Genomic DNA, 13,643 nt, shown 5'->3' on the forward strand with positions numbered 1-13,643 from the left:
CTGTTGTTTCATTTATCGTATAAAGGCCATCGGAAGATAGAAGCTGTTTTTCAGCAACACCTCCTTCCATTGTCACAGGTTTTTTTCTAGCAACAAAGAATTTAACGATAGAGTTGCCTTTGTAGGAAATCACAAATTGAGACAGAAGTGTAGGGACTAGGTTTTAAACAGTGTTACCTGATAAACAGATAAAGAGCCTGGTGATAACTGACACCTTTGATACCAGAATAACTAGGATTACTATTAGCTTGACCTGCATCCTCACACAACTATTGACGTATTGAGAATACAATTAATTGTGAAGAGTCAAAGCAGAGTTAATATTCCACTAATAATCTCATTCTCATATCTTCAAAATTAGACAACATTATCACATGATGGTGAAAAATGACTTAAACAGCACTGGTTTTGATGACTCAACCCTTTCTATCAGTCTCTTGGGTACATTGTTATAATTATAAAGAGATTTTAAAGAGGAGAAAAGAAGAACCAACAAAATATGTTCAGGATTCACATGGGTGAGTTGAACACAATGGAAATCAAGGAACTAAATCATTATTGTACTGTAGAAGGCAAGAGGAAGATTATAAGACCCACTGTGGAGACAAAAATACAAGTACTTCTCTGAAAAGACACATGCAACCACACAAGCAGCTGTTTCTGGTGTGTAATTAGGATTATCTTTGGCATCTTTAGCTTGTTTGTTTTGGTTTTGTTTGAAATCAATGAAGGCAGCAGCCCTGCTGTGCAGACCTCCCACTGGAAAAAGGAAAAGCTGCCACAGAAATTCCTATTGCAACTCCAGACCCTCTGGCAGCGTGAAATTCAATTACAGCCAATTTCTCACCTATCACAACTGCATTAACAGGAGACATTGGGAGAGAAAACATAATGTACTGCACATGCGCCAACAGGCAACAATTCACACGTTCACAGACACACAGAGAAGCACTTAAAGATGGATAAAAGCGCACAGGAATTGAGACATGTTCATGCATGTCAAAGACTTCTTAGCACAAAGACAGGCACACACCTGTGTCTGTGCAACAGGACTCGTGCCTTTGTTTTCCTGTGAGAGGAAGAAGCGGATGGACATGAAGAGCTCATGGATGCAGACCCTGAACTCCTCCTCGTTCTGGCCTCCTGTGGCCAATGAGAAGAGCCGGCGAGACTGGATAATGTACTTGAAGATGTACTCGCTAGCCTGGAGGACAGAAAGAAGAAAAAAAAGAACTGATAAAGAACTGCAATGTTTAATATTGCACTGTATATATCATCAACAGAGGTTTAACTGAAAGCAAAAAAGTGAAGCACACTTGTGTCACAAACTAATTAAAAATAAGTCAAACATTTGCTTGTTTAAGCATCTCAAATATGAGATTTTATAAAATACATAAATAGAATATCTGAGGTTTGGACAAACAAAACTAAATAAGGAACATTAAGCTGAGCTTGTCATTGTTTCTTTATCTGCTGCTACCGCATGAATGATAAGTTGGAAACTGCACTGAAGGAGCTGTAATGTGCTTTTGTGATAGTGTATCTGCATGAGTGATTAGAATAATATGATGTGGATACCCAACACCATTTTTATTTCTGCTGATTAAAATTGCATGCAGTTTAACAGACAGGGGAGGGGAGTAATGAATGGTGGCAAGATGTATTCACTGATGCTAGGGAGATAAATTAGCAGGAGTTTCTGTGAGAGTATGCAAGTTGGTTTTTATTTCTGGATGCATCTGTGTGTGCGTGCTGTGTGATTGTGTGTCTAAGACGGCGGCGCAAGGGAATGTGTGAATGTAATGAATAAATCTGATATGACTGTGTGTGCTTTAGGTGTGCCCTGTAAGTGCGTCATACCAAATGACTCACCTTGAGCACCTGCTGTATGTGATCCTGATGTTCTGCATCAACGATGCGGTCCACATACCATTTCAGCACTTTGATCAGGTCCCTAGAGAAGAGACACACACACACACACACACACACACACACACACACACAGATTCACCATTTACCTCTAGCTACATCATAGTCTCTCCCACAGGATTTGGCAAACATAAATGGAGCAATGCAGCATTTAAATAAAACACATCAGTTCACATCAAGTCTTTTATAAATGCACAGCTGTTTTAAAAGGAGTAAGGATCTTGGGCTGATAACGACAGCCAATAAAATGTCTTGCTGTGTTTTTAAAGAGCTGAAGTTTGGAATCTAGTTGGAAATTTCAAGGGAGACATCCTCTCCACGCAACAGGAAGCAGGTGACAGAGAAGGCAGGCAGTGATTAATGAATGAGAGCATTTTCTCTTTCTAATCAGCGCTAGATGACATCTTGGTTCCTTATTAACAACTTAAGGCAGAAAAAAATTGTTAAGCGAGCAGGGTTTGTGTGTTAATTAATGCGTGGCACTAAAAAGTTTAAATTGGATGGATGCAGCAGTGCACATGTGTGTACTGTATGTGTGTATGTGGAGCAGCACCAGCACAGTATCTTAGCACGTACATAGAGTGTGAAGAAGACAGCTGGTGTGAACAGCAGGTTGTGAATATGTGTGTATGTATGGATATGATGGACAAGGGGAAAAGAGAAAGAGGAAGGAAAAGCCAGCTAAATTAATAATTCACTTTTCATCAGCCAGGGGGCACCATAACCATTTCATACACAGTTGTGTTCTGACTGAATCAATGCACCGAGCTGAGTCGAGCTGCCTCTCACCACTGACCTTGGTTGGCTTCTCATGCTGCCTGTCCATGTGTTATCTAATATTTGCTAGGATATTTCATGCTCAACGTGCTCCTGTAGCCATGAACAGCTGCAAGCGTAAGAAGTAAAGACCTAAACACCAAATACCTGTAGGACAGAGCTCCGGCAAAGTGGCTCTCGATGTAGGTGTCCATGACTGGCTTGAAATGCTGGAATTTGCTGTCCTGGAGGAGGTTGATTATATGGACCTGGAACAGAAAATAGGTGGTGTTTTGTTAGCAAAGCATTAACACATCTAATGAAAATAAAAAATAGTGATTTTTTTTTAGATGAATTTGAATCTAATACCCACACAAGACACCTGATTAGGAATTATTAATGCAGCTAAATCAAGACAAAGACAGTTTACTCTATTATAGACGTATTGGCAGGATGGAAAAAATATCATATATAAAAAATAAGGAGAAAGTTGTAAGAACTGAACTTGCATCATTCACATTTACAGATCATCTAAAAGCTAAAGCTGTTTTGCATCCATCACTCCTTTTCTCCTTTGGCAAGATGCTGTGAGATGCAGTGATTTGGATCAAGGATCAGTCCACTTGTGAGACTTGTTGAATTGATGTCAAAACCACAAAAAGGAAACTTGATGACTGCACTGGCTTACTGGACCTTTTCATCATTGATAACGACAGAGCGAGAGGAGAAAGTGTGCTCATGTGTCAGTGTGAGACTGATGTTCAGAGGGCGGAGGAGATCGATCACAGGCTCTATCGGCGCACTGCACCATGACCAGAATGAGATTGGTTCAGCAAGCTCTGAAGCGTTACACCACTAGATCTTTCATCAACAGTTAGTTGGTGTTTCTGTTTTCTGTGTTGGATTCAAACTAATACAAGAAAAATAGGGAACAGAAAATACAAAAAGAACTAAAACGACATCATCATAGGACCACTTACTTACCAGAGAATCAAACACCTTCAGCCCATATCTCTGAGAGCTTTCATCTAGAATACCGAACAGTGTGTCCAAAGTGTCCTGGAGAAACTGGTAAAAGAAGTAAGACAGAAAGGAGGTTTGGACAAACGGATCTGCAACTGCAACCATGGACTGAAATCAAATCAGAAAATAATCGATGCTATAAATGCCAGGACAGCAGAAGCAATTCAGGCCTGAGAATCTGATTGCGCGCCTACTTTGACGATCTCTGAGCCATCGATCTCCTTCAGCTTAGAGAGGCTGTCGTTGATCCTTTCGGGATGGGCTCGCCACTTCAACAGGTCCAGCATGTCACCTGGAGAGAGACATGAAGAGGGAGATCCAGAGATACATTAGTAAACAAAGGAGATACAGAAATGGGCAAGACAAGCAGAAATGATTAAGACATATCTCTTGTTTGTAAGGAACAGCAGGGTTATGAGAGCAGTGTGCACCTCAGATCACAAAGCATCACCACACCCTTCAATTAATGCCCCAAAACTCTGCTGAATGCAAACAAATGATGACATTTTCAAGTGCAGCGGGATAAAGTAGATAAAAAGTCATTTTCCTGAGCCTGAGTCCCCAGACATATGCATGAATAAAACATAAGCCTCAAGAAGAAAGTCTTTTAGCTGTCTCTTCAGATTCTGTTCAACCTGAAGCGTGTCTTCTTTTTCTTTTTTGCTACTTTATGTGCGAAATTTGTTTGTTTGTGAATGTATTTGTGTGCACAGACTGCTTCTGTTTGTACCAATCTGTCAAATATAGTTCTTTTCATCAATGCTCAGCAATACTTCTATATAACATTTACAAAGACAATCAAAAGAATGCAGGATATTAACAGCCTGTTGCTGTATCTTATGTGTTTATACTGTATATTTACTGCTAACGTAATTAGGTCATAATTCACAGCATATACCGTTCTCTGGCAAAAAAGTGGCCAAAACTTAGTAAAGAATACACAGTAAGTTAATAGAGTGACTAGATTTCCATTTATGTTTGGGTAATGCTGGCTTCAGCTGAAATATGACTGCATATCCCACTCTTCAAGCAGGAGAAAACTGGAAGCTATTCCTATCATCCTGCACATTCACAGGTTTATTCACACACTTGCTGGCTTATATCGAAATACTTCTTTGCCACTTGCGCAGAACCTCTCACTACCTTATGGTTTTTCCCTTGAACATATGGCTTTTTACACATTTTACAATGTGTAAACTGAAATGTTGATCACAATCCCGGCCAATATTACTTCTATATTGTGAATAATCTTCTTCAACACGCTACTTGTTTGCAATAATCCAGTTCAATTTAACATGTGAGCCACCAAACACACCTCAACAGACAAAATGTCAATCCCAGAGTCTAGTTTACCATTTTGTGTGAGCTTGGTGGAGCAGAGAAAGCTGGTGATCCAGAAAGACTCCTTGGTGCCTTTCAGTGTCTGATTGTTGGACGGGAGGTTGGCCTTAGAGAATGGCAGCTTTAGGTAGCGCGAACAGTCTGCCAAGCTGGTATTCTCCTCACACTGGAAAGAAAGACACACATTTAGTGAGTTGGCACAGTAGACTTTCAGGAAAGCAACAGAGGAATGTGATATTATTTATCATGCTAAAATACAGTTGCATTCACTGTTTTAATGCATATTTGTCACTTGGCACAACACCTGAGGATTATACAGTATGCAACTTATTTCTATTGACTGTAAAAAAAATGTCTCGGGTTATATTTCAATCGTGACTCCGATACATAACGCTACTGCACACTGTCAATCACAGAACACTATCAACTACAATTAAATGCATGTTTAAAGTTCAGAGACAAATAACCTGCGGGGATGATACAACTGCAGAAGTGCAGCTTTAATGCACAGCTGAGGCCGTGTGAGTTCCACAGCTACAGCACAGTTTGGTCTGATTCTTCTGTGTCTATTTTGGGACTGAGGAGAAACTAGGCCATGCTAGTTTCATTGAGCTTTTCAGCAACTTCCATCTGGCATTAGAACGGGCCTTTTCCCCTCTCAATGGTGGGAACACACCAGGCTACCAGAGTGGTCCTCTAAAACTTGCAAAACTTAGGTTAGAGCCTTTATAGGTCTAAAACTGGCAATACAAGAATAAGTGGACAATGAAAACAGGAGGTGTTATTTGTAGAGACAGCAAAACACACTGTAGCTAACAGCAGAATAAATAATCAGACTTATGGTTACTGTTTTGCCTCACTGCCAATAAAACGTATGAGTGCACTCCTTGCTATTCTGTCCTCTGCAAAGCCTGAGGATTATGCACACACCCTTTGCATGCAACTTAAGAAAAGCACATAGTCTGCAATTATTCTGAATTATACCCAAGACAGTCTTCCAGAAGCTTTTAACTGAGGACGCTGGTCATTTTATTTGCTTTAGTCTTTTGATGTGCCAAACCTAAAGTGTGTGAAAAGATGACTCTCAGTCTCTTAAAATCTGTAAAATGCATAAAATGGCCTGCTAAATACAGAACCACGACTGCAACATCAAACGTGCATGTATCAAGTTGAGTACAGACTGTCTTAAACACACACATACATTATCGCTCATTCATGGCTTAAATAAACCTCACAGCTTGACGACGTTACATAAGTAAACATTAATTATTAACCCGTCAGCCTGTCTGTAATGGAGTGATGTGAGGTGTTTGTCAGCCCTCGACACCAAACAGCGTGATAACAGAATGACCGCATTTTGCCATTTAGCTCAAATCATTCACATAATCATATACAGTACACTGTGTAATCTCAATCAGAGTAGCCTTGGCGACTCCTGTGTGACGCACAACAGTGACAGGGTTCACTGAGGAGAATTTCACAGAATAACCATGGAGCTCTCTGGCTGTTCGGGTATGCAGGCCTTACCTTATGAATAATGAGCTCATGAGTGCCATCTGGGAGAGTCCTGCCATCCTCCTGCATCAGAGGAACAAAGGAGTAGCCAAACAGTTTCTTCTCTCCCTTGTCTTTAGCTGTTAAAGAACAACACCAACACATAGACAAGACACTGAATCCAAAATATGAAAGCACAGACTATACAACACAGTCCTGCCTTTCTCCACATGCAGTGTAAAATTAATAAGTTGATATTACTTGACTTGAGTGTCTGATGAGGCTTTAGTGATACACACAATGCATTCTGGTAGGAAATACTGAATAGGGAACTCCACAGGACAACTTTCATCTTTAACCTTTAATCTTAACTGAATGTACAGTGAACTTCAGCCACTGGCAAACAAATGAAACAAGCAACAACAACAAGCTTGGCTTTGAGGGCCTGATTAATGTGAGCTGCTGTGTTTTAAGAAGATTTCGGGAAGCCCTGAGCATAATTTGCATTATGAACACTTGTAATCTGATTTATCTGCTGCTTTAGCAATAAAGTGCTAATGTGTGCACAGCGGGAAGTGAGAAGCGTAGTGCTGGGACGATCTCCATTTCGTTTTATTGCAACAGCAGTGATTCATTTGGGGCAGCGTCTGTTGTGTCTCTGTTTGTTTCTCCGTGTGTTCACTCTCCCTGGAGAAGCACAAGTTGAACTGTGTTAACCTTCGATATTGCTCATCACCACTGCCATTTTATTTCTGCCTCACTTTGCTATGATTAAGTTTTTACACCAGGAAAGTTATTGCTTACAAAAGTGTACACTTTGGTTTCTTTGGTCTTCTTCAGAGAGGTTTCCTAATCATAAGCCTTCACAGCCTTGGGCACTAGAGAGAGACTGGAAAGATTAAGAGGTACTGTTTGAAAAGCGGGCTTAGCTGAGCTTGGCAGACCAGGTAGAGACTGATGTTTTTTTATTTTGAAACCACTCTACCAAATACACTATGATATTATAAAGTACAATGTAATGGTTTGGAGACTTGTTATGAATCCAATGTTATATTGTAAATGGGCAATAGAACAACTATTACAGCAAATTGTTTCAGTGTCTCTTACATAATATATCAAATAACATCTGTTATGATGAAGTTCTGTAAAGTATTACACTGCTAATGATGATAAGTCCTCCCAGTCCCCTTTAGCACCATTTAGGAACAATCTAGACTCCCAACAAATTAAGAGTTACTGACGCTGCATAATTACTGCAAAAACAAGACACCATTTAAAAGAAATATTCAGAGCTTTCCATTTTCCCTTAATTAAAAATGATACTGTCTGCTATTTATGTTTCTACAGACAGGTTCTGGTCGACTTTGGGAGCCCTAATAGTACATGTAATATGTTTTCTGCAGTTTGGTGTCACCACAAGCCTAAATTGGGCTCTTAACAGGCAACCCTTGGGTAGCAATGCAAGCACTGCCAGCAATAATAAGGCTACTATATCTGCTGTACGCAGCTGCACAGCCTCTCAGCTTGCCATAATAACATCAGTTTGTCGCTAGAGAGAAGCTTCTCAGACTTCTCCTCATAGCCCAGCAAGAGGGTGCAAGAACGTGAGAGCAATATTTTGGTCATAATTAAAGTTTTGTCTCAGTAGGAGGTGAGAGGTTCGACAAACCAGTCTCGTTATAAAAATGCTAAAAAAAGAGCACACTTGCACTCTTTATTTGGGGATGGCAGCAGCCCTGAGGCTTGCAGCCAGAGGCTCGGCAGGTTGAAATGGGTAAGGAAGTGAATGCTTATTATGCTCTTCTCCCTGCACAACAATACGTCTTTACCCTGACCTCCCCAGGATAATCAAACTGAAAAGGAAGCATCACTTCAGGCATTCACACCCTTGGCAGCTAACTTTGTGAGAGCCTGGAAAAATGTGTTCACTTAACCTTTGCTAGATAAATAAAGGTTATCCACAACCCTGTGTCTACTTACTGGAACAATGTCGGAACTCAAACCGGACGTGTGACCCCCGAAAAGTGTCAACTGGGATGGGAAGCTTGAGCTGCTCTGCCCAGCGGGGGCCATTGTTGTGGTACAGCACCAAAGAGTGGTACTCGTCCCCACCTGGCTCACCCGAGCCAGCAGCCACGTGACCCTAAAAGACAGAAGCAAGGCAGTGAACAGAGGTGGAGGAGGTGCATGACACAGAGAAAGAATGGGAAGTAAAAGAGGCCGGGCTGAAGAATGAGGTAAAGGGCAGATTTGAAGGACACAGAGAACAAATACATCATGAATAGCCACACGCACCACAAATGTCTAAAATGGAGAATGCCGAGGTTTACATGTGTGCGTTTGTGTGGTAGAGAGCTGCACGCTGTGCAGTGGCAGAGCCGCTGGCAGCAGGGTTATATTTGAGTATATTTTCAGGCAGCGCAGGAAACCACAGAGGCACACTGTCACAGTGCTGCAACAGAAATGAGTAACGCACTGGAAAGACAATTAGTCCCATATGGGTCAGCAATACCTAAAGTAAGAGTTTCTCTGCAAAATAAGACATAAATAAGTACAATACAGTATTTACTTACTTATATACTTAGATATAACTATGTTATGTAACTAGGCTTTGGTTGCGGTGGCTGTGACATCCAATGTGTTCTTACCTTGAGGATTTGTCCATCGATATCCAGCACATATACAGTGATCTCTACGTTTCTGGCTACGCTCTTCCCACCCTTCTCAAACTCGCCTTTCTCCAGTGTGATGTAAAGGTCATTTCTCATTTCTCCTGCAGGAACAGGAAGGTAAAAGAAGCAACAAGACATGGATTTAATACAAGTAAGAATTACTGTATAATGATCTCTCAGTAGCTTGAAGTGTATTTATTCAGTGTAGCTCCTCGTGAAGTGGGTGGACAGCATTTATGTTAGTGGCATGAACTATGGAACTATGACCTTTGGCCACCAGAGAACATGAGATTTAAAATCTGAAAGCAGACTGTATCACCAATATCAATTTTATTATAGATATTCAATTGTTTTTCTGAGACAAAAGGTCAAAGGGTCGGACACACATAAGAATTACCATGTTTTACATGAAAACATATCTTTAGCTATGGTACCATCATTGCAACTGTATAAAATACAGGTACTTCCTGCCCACCCATCTTGAAAAACACTCCACGACATAATGTTTAGAATTAGCATCGGCTAATGCAGCTTTGTGTAGTTACACTGGTTTAAGCTCAATTTAGTTTTTAAACACAACGAATTCTGGCCTAAGTGGCACATATAATTTATCAAATTTTCCTCAGCTGCAAGCCCAGAGATCACAAGTTCAGTCCCTCGATGAGCAAACGTAATCATCAACATAATTCATAATTCAAAAAAATGAATAAAATACAGAAAATAATCGCAATAAGACCGAGTATAGATGTGTTTCATCCGCAGCCAAGCTGTGGTCAGACACATTGTGAAATAGGTTCCCTATAACCCCAGTGAGCAAGAGTGTGAGTGTGTATGTCTGTGTGCACTCATTATATCTGTATCTCTAGGGTCAAATTGATTTTCTGCTCTTAACAACAGTAACTATGGCAACATGCAGCATCGTATATACACCTTTACTGTACACACACAGCAAACAATGCAGAAAGGTGGATTTGATGCACAATGGGAAAAGAGGAAACGGTAGAGAGTGAAGTTGGACGAGGAAAAGAGGGTATTTGTGTATGAGAATGAAAATGAGAAATAAACAGTCAGAAACAGATTCAGAACAGAGAGACCGTTTCCTTAGCCCGAGGCCAGACATACTCAGGCAGAAAGGGCGAGAGAACTCAGTGTTAAGGGTTTGTAGTTAGACAAAGACAAAGAAAGAGAACATAAATCTTTGTTAGTGAGGCGCTGGGGGACCCACAGTCTGTGGTTCCTCTTTATCTGTATGACCAGACAGCACACCTCACTTATTTAATAGAACAGCTCTTCTGTAGAAAAAAGAAGTCCCCCGTCGTCCTGCTCTCATAAATGAACGAACAGACGGAGAGTCAGAAAGCCAATGCAGACGGCTTGTTGTTTTTTTTTCACTTCTATGTGTAAATATAAATGTACATTCTTAACCACTTGTTTCATCTTACATTCATGTGGTTGTACATTTGTTACTAAGGCAACAACACCCCATCCAGATAACACTCAGGGTCTCTGCAGGGGTCTGGGTCATTTAGAGAATCAGCTATCTAAGTGATGCCTGTCTACCTGAAACAACGTGAATATTTCATCCTCTCAGGCCGCTCTTAGGTGCAATTCAAATATCCCTGTAATCGTGAAATAGGTATGGTTGTCAAGTGTTACCAAGGCAACAAAGGCAGATATTATGAGGCAGCCAATACAAACTCTAAAATAAACACACATTTCTAGGCTCACAACGAGTCAGCTAAAACAGTATGTTAGAATATGAATTGATATTTTACAAAAAATGTACATTTGGTTTGCCACTTTTTATTACACCACCACAATAACCAGTTTATTAGATGTGCAATGCATCTGATGCATAGGTGACTTTTTATTTCATCAGTAACAACTAGGTAGTTTACATGATCAGAAGTAAAAGTGTGAGTGTTCAAAAGGATTTTACTGGTTGTATCAATCAATACAAGTACAAAAGTTCCTGATTAAAGAGCCTCTATTCACTTTTATACAGCTTAGAGTCATAAAAGTGTCTTGGTGTTGCTTTGATCTTGTATAAAATACTTCAACACAGTCTCGTAGATTTACTAAATTAGGCTCTTCAACTAAAGTCAGAGGTGTTCACCACTCAGACCTAAAGAGAAATATTCTATAGTATAAATATAATATAAAAATGGTAACAGACCTAAATCATCTACAAATTAAAAGAACAGGTGAAGTCCACACTGGAGGCACGTCATATCTGAGTGGTGTTGTCCTACCTGGCATGATGACATCAGAGAAGCCCAGTTTTCTGGTGATGGACACTCCCCGGGTGAAGAGGACCATGTATTCCCTCCTCAGCTGCTCTATGTCCCCGTGGAGGAGCTGTAGAGCCACTGCCAGACCTAAAATGAAATAATGGAAAAATTCAAAACCTGAAATATCACATACAGCTGCAAGGCGGCTTTGGTTCTCCCTCCCTTATTCCTCACCAAAGCCACTCAATAAAAGTTCAGAATATAGCATCACCCTATCCCAACACTATAAACAATCTTGTACTGGCGAGCTCAGAGAACGTATAAAGGCCATAACAGCTATTTCCTACAGTTGGATTTGCTCCCCTGTGGTTGTTTGGTGTGAGCCTGTCCACTGGATTTTAATCATATTTATTTCTCTTTCTTGTTTAGTCCCCATCGTTTCATCTCGTGCTTTTGTTCTTGTCCACAAATTGCCAAAACATAAATCTATTTCAAGATTTATTGCAGCTACATTGACAAATACAGTTATAGGCTACCTGCCCACAGCAACATTTGTGTGTATCGAAAGAAAGCAGGTACCCAAGAAAAACAAAACAAAAAAAACAAAAATGCAAACAGGCAGTGAGTCATCCCCAGCTCTGTTTTAATAAGAGAAAATCCTACATGAAGGTAGTCGTCTAATATCTATATCCTAGTGCAATAACTCCAAATGTCAGAACAGGTAAATAAACCACCAGCTTTTATTTAGAGCTGCAGGTCCTTGAAGTGTGTGTGTGTGCGTGTGTATGTGTGTGTGTGTGCGTGTGTCTGGCTACGCTTATGACACAGAGAGGCTGATGTATGTAACAGCTAAACAGCAAGGGACTGTACAAGAGACAAGACGACGATTATAGTTATTGCTGTGGATGTTTTTAGGAAAGTTGGGAGGTGGTAAAATGGTTCATTAGCTTCGATGGGGTTTTCAGTCGCTGAGAGTCAAACAGACATTACTGTTAGCAATATGCCAAACTGCACTTCAACGGCAGAGAGCAACAAGATGCAGTGAAGTGGAGAAAAAAGGGTTTCAAGTTTTCAGCCTAGCTGCCAAAATGTGTACGAGATCTAAAGACTATACTGCCTTAATTTTGTGTCTTTTTAGGGTAAAAGTTGGATGAAAATGACGTCTAATAAATGCATATAGTCGTCTAGTTTCCTTGTTTTATTCTCTTTAGATAATTTAACCTTTGCTTTTCTTTGATAGTATTAAGTGACAGATACCAAGGTGCTCCTAGATTCCTTAATGTTGTATTAAAATAGTAAGTGCTTCATCGATAGTGCTACCATCACATGTATTTTTGTTTAGTTAGTGTTAAGTGTTATATTTACTTCACATACATAAATAGGGTCTGCTAAATATGTAGGCATTGTGTTTTAGCTTCGTAGGCCAGTCCACAGTTTCTGTGGCACCGGGATGACATTAAGACAAACTTAAAAAAAAAAAACATACACACAGAATGCAGAAGGTGAAAGAGACAATAACATGCACCATCAACAGTGGGTTCAATGTGGCACAAAGGCCTGATGGAAATTGAAAGGACAGTCCCATTAGGTACATGGAAGTCTTTTTTCATACATGAACCTAATCTTCCTGCCTCTTGATGTGGCTCAAACATTTGGCTTGGTATTTCATTCAAACACACACACACACACACACACACAGAAAGAGAGAAAGAGAGAGGGCTCTAAAAGCTACTGCAGGGCTACAATTAGGCAAACCAGCTTCATTACTATTCTGCCTGGCTGGTAGATGGAGCTGATGCTGACAATAACACACTCAACCTACGTTGCCCTCATCCCACCCGGCATGCCTCTTCACAAACTCCCCCCCCAAAAAAACAAAACAAAACAAAACAACAAAAAAAACTGAGGAAAATAAAAACTCCAAAACAAACCCATGGAGTTGTCACAGCCTCTTCTGTCACTGCCTACGCTTGTATGTGGAGGTGGGAGCTGAATTATGTACCTGACCTGACTCATACAGAGGCAGATTCTTATGAAATCACTCTTATGGATTACTGAGCTACATCTAAACAAAATCGCCATCTCATCATCTCATCAACTCCCTCTCGCGTCTTTTGTATTTGATTATCCAGTAATGACCCATGACCCTCAAACATACAGGCAAAGAAAAATGAGACAGTCATTAGGCTACATGTGA

At 40.4% G+C, this 13,643-nt stretch overlaps 1 protein-coding gene across 6 annotated transcripts in view; it reads right to left on the minus strand.

The window, feature by feature from the left end:
• dock4b (dedicator of cytokinesis 4b) overlaps window positions 1–13,643 on the minus strand; it is an 89,822-nt gene that overhangs the window by 32,116 nt on the left and 44,063 nt on the right. For all 6 annotated transcript variants that reach the window (XM_026362574.1, XM_026362572.1, XM_026362577.1 and 3 more), the window contains exons 13-22: window positions 11,468–11,593; window positions 9,192–9,316; window positions 8,524–8,686; window positions 6,577–6,683; window positions 5,062–5,215; window positions 3,903–4,000; window positions 3,670–3,753; window positions 2,854–2,954; window positions 1,873–1,954; window positions 1,034–1,204 (exon numbers count right to left, since the gene is read on the minus strand). In XM_026362574.1, the coding sequence (XP_026218359.1) occupies window positions 1,034–1,204; window positions 1,873–1,954; window positions 2,854–2,954; window positions 3,670–3,753; window positions 3,903–4,000; window positions 5,062–5,215; window positions 6,577–6,683; window positions 8,524–8,686; window positions 9,192–9,316; window positions 11,468–11,593 (1,211 nt within the window). The remainder of the gene's footprint in view (window positions 1–1,033; window positions 1,205–1,872; window positions 1,955–2,853; window positions 2,955–3,669; window positions 3,754–3,902; window positions 4,001–5,061; window positions 5,216–6,576; window positions 6,684–8,523; window positions 8,687–9,191; window positions 9,317–11,467; window positions 11,594–13,643) is intronic.

This window comes from Anabas testudineus, chromosome 23, assembly GCF_900324465.2.
Source record: "Anabas testudineus chromosome 23, fAnaTes1.2, whole genome shotgun sequence".
Taxonomy (NCBI): Eukaryota; Metazoa; Chordata; class Actinopteri; order Anabantiformes; family Anabantidae; genus Anabas; species Anabas testudineus.